Source organism: Protopterus annectens, chromosome 6.part0 (assembly GCF_019279795.1).
Source record: "Protopterus annectens isolate FY-2018-M chromosome 6.part0, PAN1.0, whole genome shotgun sequence".
NCBI lineage: Eukaryota > Metazoa > Chordata > Ceratodontiformes > Protopteridae > Protopterus > Protopterus annectens.
Genome location: NC_056737.1, coordinates 854,649,225 through 854,661,332, shown reverse-complemented (window position 1 = coordinate 854,661,332; position 12,108 = coordinate 854,649,225). Strand labels below are relative to the sequence as shown.

At 38.8% G+C, this 12,108-nt stretch overlaps 1 protein-coding gene across 1 annotated transcript in view; it reads left to right on the top strand.

Moving 5' to 3' along the window:
- Window positions 1-2,248: 2,248 nt before the first annotated feature.
- The window catches only part of LOC122803905 (serine/threonine-protein kinase MRCK beta-like), a gene marked incomplete in the record, with an annotated part of 2,302,169 nt that continues 2,292,309 nt past the window's right edge, over window positions 2,249-12,108 (top strand). The window contains 1 exon segment of the mRNA XM_044073588.1: window positions 2,249-2,695. Within this exon segment, the coding sequence (XP_043929523.1) occupies window positions 2,521-2,695 (175 nt within the window).

Here is a 12,108-nt window from a genome sequence, read left to right as displayed (position 1 = left end):
GGGTTGCCAACTGGCTCACGGATAGAACTCACATGGTCAGAGTTGCGGGTGCCATGTCCGACTCTAAACTGGTTACAAGTGGCATCCCACAGGGCTCAGTCCTGGGACCCCCCATGTTCGGTATATACTTCTCTGAGGTACAGGCAAGCACGGGAGGACTATGGCTGACCAAGTTCGCAGATGATTGCAAACTGGGGGCCATAATCGATTCTCCGGCTGACACAGACATCCTCCAGAAGGGTCTCATGGAGACAAATACCTGGTGTCAGAACCATGGCCTCAAGCTAAATGCAAAAAAGTGCATAGTCATCCCCTTTGGGAAAAACAAAGTGCCCACGAACTTTCACATAGGTGGTAATCCACTAAGTACAGAAGATGTAATTAGGGATATGGGGACCCAGGTAGAAAGCAACCTCTCATTTGATAATCACATTGCCAAAGTGGTTAGAAAATCCTTTTATGTAGCCCACCTAATCACTAATGGGTTCACATCTAAATCAAGAGAGGTCATTGCGCCCCTCTACTCATCAGGCCCATAATAGAGTACAATGCCCCATTTGAAATGTACCTTACTCGACACCTGCAACAGCTGGAAAGACCACAGAAGTACCTCACCAAGAGGATTGTGGGCCTCAAACAGATGCCCTATGCAGCTCGTCAAAAGAAACTCCAGCTCTACTCAGTTGCTTACCGCCTACTCAGAGGTGATCTCTGCCTGACATACAAGGCCATGTCCAACCCGGAATTAATGGACAAGCTCCACCTCAAGAAAACCAAATCTCTTAGAGCCACACGATCCAGGGATTTAAACCTCAGCACGACAATAAACAGGACATGCTGGAGGGAAAGATTCCTGTCCCAGAGACTTCCCTCGCTCTGGAATAGAATCCCAATTTATGTTAGGCAAAGCCCCTCATTGACTCACTTCAATAGAAATCTTGACAAGTGGATGGGAAATTGTAAATTTACCCCTGGGATCACTTCAATGGCCCTGCTGGACAGAGGCCCAGGAAATTCATTTAAAAGGGAGGTGAAAGCCAACACATTCTGGCTAGGCTTTGCAGATAGCCTAGTACCTACCTATGAACTGCCTTTCACAAACCTAAACTGGGTGGGATCCAGAGTTTGGAGGTTACCAAGGGGAGTTCCATGATGATACGTTCCATGGCCTTGCAGACCAGGCTCGTCAGGCTCATAGGTCGATAGTTCCCGGGATCAGTGGATCTTAGGGGAGACTTTTGCCTGGCTTATACAGAGCAGTCTCAGACCCAAACCTAATGAACTTGTTGCATATCTGTAAATCAAACGAGACTAGGGCCACCTGTTCCACGGACCTAAATATGTCCTGTGACTTAAATAGGACATTCTGCCACTAGGCTGCCTGTTTACGTGAAACAGATCATCCTCTATAACACTGCTCAAAAGGAACCTGGATGAGTGGGTGGTGCACCGTAAATTCTTATCGGGAATAGCACCCAGAACCCTCCTGGACACTGGCAGTCCTTATTAAATGCAATCTTGATTATTATCTAATATTTTATGGCATTATATTGGGATGAAACAGCTAGGCTTGAAATGACCTCCCGGTCGATAGACTAGTAAGCTCCTACAATCCTATGTTGTTTTTTCAACAGAATGTGTTTCTTACGCCTGAAACTGCAATTAGAAACAAGACTACTTTAGCAATGAAAATCAGTCCTTGTGGTTAACCATGTCCCGTACATATACAGGGGTTCAAACTTAAAACCAATGCTACAAAACAACTTGCAAATGGATAAGCATTCCCAACCCACATATCTAACATTCGCAACGGAATCGATATTTCCCACTTAATGCAAAATTCGAACACAAAACAAAAAAATATAAGTTTACATTTTACAGAAAATTACATAACGCCGCTGCTAGTGGGTTCAGAATGCTTTACTATATGTAAAGAATTTTATATCCAAACCACACATGTAACGATTTTCAGATTTAAATCAATATTTTATGCCTACAAACGACACAATGCAGCTATTAAAATATAACTTTACATTTATTAAAAATGCATACATGTATATATGTTTCATGCTTAATAAATATATACTTGCTACTAAAAATACAGATGTATACTTCGTCACTCACAAAATACACTTGAAAATAGCAAATGGCCGAATACTCGTGAAGATATCGTGCAGCAAATGGCCGACCCTTTCCCGCTAGACAACTGATGGACGAGTCCTCCTCAACTCCTCCCTTTCACCGCCCCAATGACATCACTAGTGACGTCAACGGGGTCCTTTCAGCCATGGGAATCTATCCATGACCATAAGCAAGTGGTATGGACCAGTAGGGCCTGGGAATCGGGGAACTGCATTTTGACACTGACAAAAATTTACAGAAATAGCGGATTAATTGGAAGTCTGAATCACTGGCCTTTATTTCTTCGGGGTTACATTGATTGGATTGTGAATTAATTTGTCGTTTGCTATCCTTTGTTGGGATTTATTGTTTCATCTAGCGGTTGAAGTTCTATTGAAAATGTCAGCTAAGGTGCGGCTCAAAAAGTTGGAGCAGTTGCTGCTGCAGGGACCCCAGAAAAATGAAAATATAATGAGTGTTGAGACGCTTTTGGATATTTTGATCTGCCTTTATAACGAGTGCAGTACTTCGTTGGTGAGGAGAGAAAAGTATGTAGCTGAATTCATAGAATGGGGTAAGTGTACCTGGCTATCTGGCATCTACTGAGATTCTAAAGTAAGCAAATGCAATACGTTTAAAATGTAATGCAACTTGGATTCGTGTTTCAGATAGTTGCATGGTACGCCTCAGGTCATGTTTTAGCAGTACTTTGAGGTGCACAGTACGAGTTGGCGGTGCCTGAGGTTGCTGTTTTTCAGTGTCACATCCATCTGTTTACATATTCAAATCGATTATCTGTAGTTGTTGAAAAATGCTGTCTGGGAAACACAAGATGGGGAAAGCACTGTTTTTGTGACTCGTTACAGCTTCTATTTTGTGACTCTGCGTAGTATGAATATGGCACTACAATTGTTTAATTTCACCAGATATACTTATTTTGGCAAGAGATGATAAGGTATTATTGATAGAAGTGGCTTACTTTTACTGGGGCGGCATAGGGACCGTCTGTGTGAGATGCTTATGTCTATATGTTTATATACGATACTGTCTAGAAAGGTTCTCGTGGCATTAGTCTAGTAATCACACAGAAACGTATAAAAAGTACGTTAAGTATGGTTGTGTACTGTATTGGCACTGTGTGCGCATACACGTATATGTTTGTGTATAGTTATGTATAAATATGGTATATATATTTGTGTGTGTATGTATATGGTATATATATTTGTTTGTGTGTATGTATATATATATATATATATATATATAATGTGTGTGTGTGTGTATATATGTATGTATAAAGCATGTAAAATGTTTGTGTGCATCTATAAGTAATGTGTGAAGCAAATCATGTTACTGTTTGTCTTAAGTTGTAAGATTGCAACACTTATTCCAAATGTGAATCAAAGTAGAGCACCTGTACATATGCTTCAACTGTCCAGATTTTTGCCTCTTAATTTTGGGAATTTCATTATACAATTTGTATTTTTCTGACAAATTACTGAAGATTGAAGTCACTGAATAATAGTCATTTGAGTTTCAAACTTCATATTCATCAGAAAATGCACACAGATGCAAAACCTGCTATTCTAGCAACTTTCTAAGTTTGTAAAAGCAAGATTTAAAGTGCGCCCCTGATTTTGAGTATTTGACGCCCCCATTAATTTTGGTTTTGTCCAGATTTCTTGTTCTTACAGGTTGAGAAGAATTACGGTGTGCCAGGCAGGGTTGACCTTTCCCATTGTGCTGAACACTTTTGCTAGGTGAATGTGACACTGAATTTGCAGACCTGTGTATTTAGCTTTAACCTAAGCGTCAAAAACTATTCAGCTGCCACTTCATTATTGGTGGGGACAGCAGTGCTTTCTAAGCTGTGCCTAATGAAATCTGTAGCATATTAATCCTAGCTGTAACCGTAATGGAGAGAAAAATCCCCAGTCATTTCCTTCATGGACTGTGTGAACAGAGGAATAAGTGTTCTGTGTGTTCAGTGAGTTTATAGGGATGTGTTGTTGATTGTAGAGAAACACAGAATTGTATGTACTTAGTGTGAGCATTACTGAGCATATTTTTCCTCTTATTGTCTTTCCTAAGTGGAGTTTTCTTTGCCATATAGTAACATAGCTAAGAGGATTCACTTCCTGGAATGTTATGCTGACGTCAGTAATAAGATTACCAAACGGAATGGTGAGCGGTTCTCTCATCTGTTGTGGAGCATAATGATGCAGTACTGTGCCTTTGGGAATTGAAATGAAACTGTATAGTTGCATTTTAGCCTGTGTATTCTGGCTGTTTGGAAAAAAAAAGTGACTTTTTAATGGGATATCACTAAGTTGTATGCCTTTTTGTCTTATTGTTCTTGTAAAACAAAATGTCTTTTATCTTTGTATTTTAAGAAAATGGTTTGAATTTTTCTGTAGTTAATCATTTTAATGGATATCCTGCAGCTTAGTCTACAGCACAGATGGGTAGTGGCATATAACTGATACATTGTGCAAGCACAGTGAACAGGGAGTGCCTCAGTTCAGCTTCACAAAGAGCATAAGATGCTTTGAATTTTTAAGATAAATCCCAGGTTGTAGTTATAATGTTTTTTTCCATTTTTTGGTTTTAATAGATGGGTAGTAGTGCATTTGTGCATACTTTTGCAGTGGAAATGCAAATGAGTGCTTTTTAACTGCGTTTAAAACCATTGGGTGGGTGTTGGGGGGAATGAGTGAAAACGGCTATGTAGAACAAACATCGAAATGCACTCCTTTACTTGCATGCATTTTTTAAGTTTTTATTTTGTTTGCTTTATTTATTATTTTTAAGTTCATGATTTTATTTTGTTCTGTGTGCCTCCTTACCTGTTGTGTGTAGGGACTGTCACTGCGTGCTCTTTTGTTTTATTTTTTTCCCTTGTCAGGGAGCAAATCTGAACTGCATTTGTGGCCATTAAAGCCACAACTGTCCCTACATTTACATAAGGTCCTTAATTTACTTACTTTTGTTGTCTTGTTTCTCATAAAACATTAAATTTCCTGTTAAATCAAGATTTAGAGTAATTCAGTAATGAGATATTATAACATTGTAGTTTCATACTTTTTCTGGAAGTGCATATTGATACAAAACCAATTTTTTGATTTTAAGTGAGTTACATACCTCTCAACCTCTTGGCAAAAGAAATCCCAGTGATTTGCCAGGAAACCATAAATTTTATGAGGAACAAACCAACATTTTGTTGTGAAAATCTGTACAGTTGAGAGGTATGGCACTGATTTGGTATGATTATTTTAAAGTAGTCATTGATTTTTTTGGACCTTTGTCTCCAAAAGTTGAGAGAGATTGGTTACTTTCCATTGCTACAGTTACTGTGGGTAGAGTAACTTCCTTGCTTTAGAAGCTGGGCATTCATGTGTTGTGGGATAGTATGTAATCTCTGTCAGCTTTTCCTTTCTCTGTGGAACTGTAGCTTGCAACTTGTGTAATTTTAGCTTTGGCTTAATTTTTTCCTTTATTATTATTATTATTTTTTTTTAACTCTTCTGCTTTTACAAACTTTGGGGGAGATTGGTTGATGGTGATTTTTTTTCTTTTGTGTTGTGTGATCTTTTTTAGAGATGCTAGCTTGATCATCTTTGTTTAGTTTTGTAAGATAGGTTTTGCAACATGCAGTACATCAGAAGCAAAAACATTTGGTGTCCTTCTTGCAGCAAGGTATAGGCTACAGCAGTGTGCCATCTTGTATGCTGAGAACATTGAAACAAACATATAATTGTGATGACCTCAGAACAGTGTTTTTTTTTTTTTTATTAAGTATTATGGATGAGAGAGAAATGGAAATGTTTAATCAGTATTATTTGAGCAAATAGGTAGTATTGGGGGAAATAGTGAACTACCAGTATTTGATAAGCTTAATGATATATGTGAATTGCTTATATTGGGGGAAATAGTGAACTACCAGTATTTGATAAGCTTAATGATATATGTGAATTGCTTAGAAGTTTGAAATTGCCTTTTAACCTGGAGGCATTATTGTCTTTAGAAAAGTGATACTGTAAGGACGAAAAATAAGCACGCATGTAGCTGCACTCTGAAACAGTTTCATATGCAGTTTTGGCAGTGATTAGTTCCTCTGCCTGTTATGGAATCTTCTGTTGAAGACAACTGGTGGCATGCATTTGGTGTCATGATGTTTTAATGTTGTAAAGTGTGTGTTTGATATATTTCATACAGTATTTAGATGTGTACAACGTAATATACTTTAGAAGTGTGTGTGTGTGTGTGTGTGTGTGTGTGTGTGTGTGTGGACAGTTTTGGTCTTTGCTGATAAAGCTCAGTTTCTTATTTGCTGTTTGTAGACTATTACATTTTTTTTTTCATTTTTGTGTTGACAGTTTATTTACTTTGACTGCAAAAGGGTTCTTCATGGAATACAGATACATGAATTAAAAATGTTACTGAATTTCTTTATCAGAATGCACGCCTTTAAATTTTCTAAGAATGCATTCCTTTTAGTTTATCTTTTGTACTGAGATTGTTACCTGTTTAGATAGGTAGGACAGAGTTTACCAGTGAACAGGTAGCTGTTTAGTTGCCAGTCAAGACAGAGCTGTAATAAAAGTAGTACAAAGTTCTGAACATTTCAAAACTGTGTTTGCAGGTAAAATATTGTTTAATTCAACGATCCACGCTTGCACATTTAACTAGGCAATTATAATTTAAGATCAGTTATGGTTGGCTATGTGACAAGACTAAGCAAAATGGTAGCGGTGATGGAGCAAATCTTATTGACATATTTTATTTGTCAGGTTCTTTAAATAACGGTCCATTGTTGAATGTGCATACTCTGGCTATGTGTAAGAAGTGAGAGGTTTTTTTTTTTTTTTTTATTTTTATTATGCAGCTGTTATCAAGGCTTGTCAGTCTCTTCTGTTCTGTTTTGCATTCAGTCTCCTTTGGCAGCATATGAGCAGTACTCTGCAGATACACATTTTTTATGTCATTTAATTTGTTAAGCAGGTGAGTAGGCTGATCATTTTTACCCTTGTCAGTCACAATCCAGGTCACATCATGACCAGCTGGCTTAGTTTCATGGCTTGTTTCATAGTGTACACAAAATATTTACAGTATACATAAAATTTCAGAACTTTAAAAACATTATTTTTACAAATTATATGAATTTTAAAATGTTTTGTATTTTAATGAAGTATTTTTAGAAGGTATGTTTATTTCAAATTTATATGAGTAGAGTTTATACCTCAGTGATAACTGATTTAAACCTTTTCTGATCTTGAAGTCGATCAAACCTGAATTGTAAAGATGTGCATGCAGTAGTTGGGTGCTTTGATCTCTATATGTTCTTCCATCCTGGCATCAGTCCTGAGTCATCAGAGCTCATTTGCTTTTCTCCCATTACCCCTGTTCTACAGGACAGTGGGTTTTGGACCTTTTGTCGAGTCCCTTTTGCTATATCAGGCTAATGCAAGTCTTCCCATTCTTCATATTTACCTCCATGTTTGCATAAAAAGGTCACATGTAAGAGAAGAGGTTCTTCAACCTCCCTTTGTAGTTGCTAGAGATGCAGCTTCAGACTTTACCATGTGATGTCATGCCTGACTCAGATTTCACAATTTTACCGATGGCAGAAAGACTACTGACATTCATTTTCATGACCGATAAGTCAATGAAGATACAGAGGCAGTGGAGCAAGAGGGAAGAAGCTTTATTGTGATTGGTGATTAAATCTTCCTTTTTGTGGGGAGGGCCACTACATAAATTCTTAATGCATCTGTGGGGCCACCTCAAAACATAGTAACTTGTTATGAGTTAACGGTAGGTTCACGTGACTGGCATTAGTCATGAAATTGCCTGTTTTTTACATCAACTTTGCATTTAACTTTATTCTGGCTTGCAGCCATGAGTTATTACAAACTCTTGCAGAAAGTTACTATTGTTTACAGACTACAAGTTATAAACAACAAAGGATAGTTACTTCCGCAGCTAAAATTAGAGGTGTGTGCAACTGCAGTCAGTTAGGTAAGTAAGCACGTGCTGGAAAGTTTGCGTGGCTGGAGTAAGGCATAGCATTTTTTAACTTTTTTTTTTTTTTTTAAATTTGGTTACTCTCTGGGGGTCAGATGGTGTTGCATCGAGAGCTGGATTTGGCCCCGGGGCCGGACGTTGTGCACCACTGTTGTAGACTTTTGTGTCAAGGGATTGCAAGATTCCTTTCTGTTTCAAACCTAGTGGTCCCCTTCTTTCGATATCTCACTCTACACTTTACACTTTTTGTAAACAAAGTGCAGCAGAGTTAGTGTGGTGCTTCTGTTTTTCATCTTTTGGGGGAAAAGAGCCTTTCAGGGGCAAGTGCATGGGGTTATGATCTAGTATAAGGGGAAGGCTTAATGGTCCCTGTGGTGCAGCATATTCCCCCAGATGTTGTAGTTAGGCCATTTTAAAATTATTTGACTGCTAAGGTGCCAGCAAAGGGTATAAACAACTGCCGTGAATGCCTGAATGGTGGCCATTTATAATAGTTGTCACTGCTTTACTCTATTGAGAACACCTCTAGTGCAGCAGAACAAATGGGTTGAGTCTAGTTTGTGGAAGACTTGCTGATCAGCAGGCACTGGGGTGAAAGTAATGCTAAAACGTTTAATTCTTATTACTGGTTGTACTTTTAAAATTCTCTGAAGTGTTTTTATCATGAACCACGGGATCAGGGCAAGTGATGTTCATTGAACATTATGTTTCGTTTGTAGAGAGGCTGAGGGAATGTGTTCAGCTTTGATCATAGTATAATACTAAACCAATGACTTGAAGGGTCAATTTTAAGCCTAGCTAAGTTCCTCAAAATAAACTTTGAACAGGTAATGGTCCACATATGTTTTGTAGAGGGTGCATATTCCTAGGTAGAGAATTACAATCTGTCTCTCTCTAGATAAGACATGGGTGACAGACCAGGGGTATATTTGCAATTTCCCCATCCACTGGTCCAGGTTCTACTTGAGTAAATGCAGGAAATAACTCTGTTTCACATGGATGGGAAGACTATTCCAGAGAAATGAGTGCCTTTGAGACGCATACCTGTCCCTCCAACGGATCAGTTTTATGTTGCTGGTGAGGTTTAGGTCCTTAGATCAGATATTTCCGATGCTAGCAGTTTTCTGAATGTGTAACAGGTTCATCAGTGCTGGTTCTGAGGAAGCTTTGTAGACAAGGCATAATTCGCTTATCAGCAGCCTGTAGGAAACTGAATATAGGGAGATTGATTTGAGGCAGTTTGCATAAAGGTTGTTTTCTACTCCTTGTATTCTTTTTGTAAGAATACTGGAGACACTCCAGTTGCTGCATATGCTTGGTGAGGTAAATACTGAAGAGGGACTTAGACTTAATGACAGGCTTTCATGAAGAAGTACAGTGAGATGATTTGTTGGACCTAGATGCCATACCTTTACTTATAAGCTTTGCAGTATGGAGTGATGTCCTCACTACGGTAGAAACATGTTGGTCAAATGACAAGTCTGTCTACGTGTGTTCCCAGGTCCCTGTCTACAGGGTCTTCTCTTGGGAGTATATTGTGTGTGGTAGTTTGCAGAGGTGGCCATCTTGCTGAAAATACTATAATGCATTTCTTTGCATTGAGTTATTAGTCTGTGTTAGGCCCTCTTGGAGGAAATTAGCATCTTGGGGGAACTGATTACTGCTCTCAATTTGTAATAGTCTGCAGACCTAGTCAACTAGAGGCCCCTGACGTTAGCCTTGACTTCAGAGAAGTCAATGGCAAACAGCAGTGGCCTCAGCACTGAGCTCTAAAGGACCCCACTACTAACCAGAATTTTTTGTGGAGGTAGATTACCCTATTCTAACTTCTTGGGTTCTATTGGTGTGCCAGCTAGCTGTCCAGCGGGTGACTGATGTTGATACATAATTTAGTGAGTTTAACAATGCCTGAGTGGATTTTTTGCCAAATGCCTTGCCAAGGTGAAATAAGAAGTATGTACTGCTTTACCTTTTTCCATTACTTTGGTAACCTTCTCAAAAAATGTTCACCAGGTTTAGCAGGCAAGAACTGCCATTGAGAAACCTGAACTGACTAGGGTCCAGTGTTTGAAGGGTTATGTATATTATCATTTCTGATATGATTTTCATGATTGTCCTCTCCATAGCCTTTCACAGCAGGCTAATACGCCAGTAGTTTCCAAGGTCTGTGGATGGGCTTCTCTTGTGCAGTAGTGTAATGGTTGCAGTCTTCCATTCATTGGTTACGAAGCCCAGTTTGAGACTGTGGTTAAATAGAGATTCTGGTCAGATGTGTAGTACATGTTTCATGATATTAAGGAGGGATCCTGGAATATTATCAGAATTCCTCTATGCAGTGTGTTTGACCTTGGAGAGCACCTTGAAGGCTTGCTCTTTAGTGATGGTTGAGGGACAAGATGGATGTCAGAATTTTTTTAGGAATATCTGGGGAGTGGGAGAGGCAGAGGTTTTAACTTGCTGGGTATTACCCCTCTTAGTTTTTGCAGTAAGTTTCTTTCATTTTATTATTCAGCTTGTTAATGTTGGAATTCCACCAGGACACCTTGTTTTTGGCCCTGACCTGTGCTTATTTTGAGTAGGTGTAATATTTTCTGTACAACTGTTGATGTGGTTATAAAGTTCTCGTGGGTGGGTGGGGGGCTGGAAATTTATTTAGGGTAGGAAGTTTGCCTTGGAGCAATTCGGAAATTCTAGGGTTTCATTGGTTTTACATTTACCTCCAAAGGAGATGGTTTTATGATCTGATGTGATTAGCTAGGACATTACATGGGGGGGGGGGCAGCATTTTCTCATGTTTGTGAGAACCAAGTCGAAGGTGTTGAGTCCCTGGGTTTACAAAGTCCAGGAATATGCGGGCTTCTATGTTTGGTTAGTTGAAGTTGCCCATGAATATGGTGTTGGGTTGGATGATGGGTGTGTCAAGTGCCTTTAAATGTTGCATTTTTTTCTGAATCATTGAGGGGACCTATAGCTTGCAAGGAAAATGTATGGGACCTTTTTATGTCGCTTTGGATGCGGAGAAGCCCAAGTCTTTCACACTGGTGAACCACATTGAGGTGTGTGTATTTTAATGTGTATAGAGGCACCTCCACCTTTTGTCCCTTCCTTTGCAGTGGTTGGTCTAAATGTATGGAAAGGATTGTAGCCTTGCACTGCTGTGGTGAGTGGCTTTAAACTATGTCTCAGTGACTGCACAAACACCTAATTCTCCAATGTGTGAAGTGCCTACTTGGAATGGAGTTTCTTGTTCAGACTGCTGGCATTGAATAGTAACACCTCCAGTTTTCCTGATTTGGTACAGCTATGTCAGAAGGTTTATCTGGTTGGCAATGACTTCTTCAGAATAAACAAGTGTACCACCAAAAACATTAAATGGTCATCAAAAAATGAATTTGCGGGGGGGCATGGCCAAGATGCCAAAGAGATAACAGCACTTTTTAGATGCTCTGCCCAATAGGAATTTTTCTGACAGGATTTTTTCATAATATTATTCCAAAAACACCAAATTTTTCTCTCACTTATATATTTGGATGTTGTGGTTTATTTTTTATTTTTCCACAAATAATTCAGTTTTGGTGAACAGAAAGTGAGCTTTTTCTTGTCAGAAGTACTACTGCTGATTACAGCAGACACTGTCGGTCATTAGTCATTCAAAAGCTTCTCTCCAAGAAAGTTACATGAAGAAAGAACCACAAATAATAATTTCCAGTATTCAAGATTTTTCCATGAAAATGGACAAACATGGAAAAAGAAAATAAAAAAAACAGATTGAAGAACTGAAGGAGATAATTTCAAGATACACAGATATCAGACATTGAAGAATCTCTAAATGAAATAGATGGAAGACAACATGAAAATGATAACCAGATTGACTTCTTATTAAAGCAAAGCACCCTACTTTCAGATAAGTTGGAAGACTTAGAGCCAAGATCACAAAGAAATAATAATAGAATGTACGGTATACCA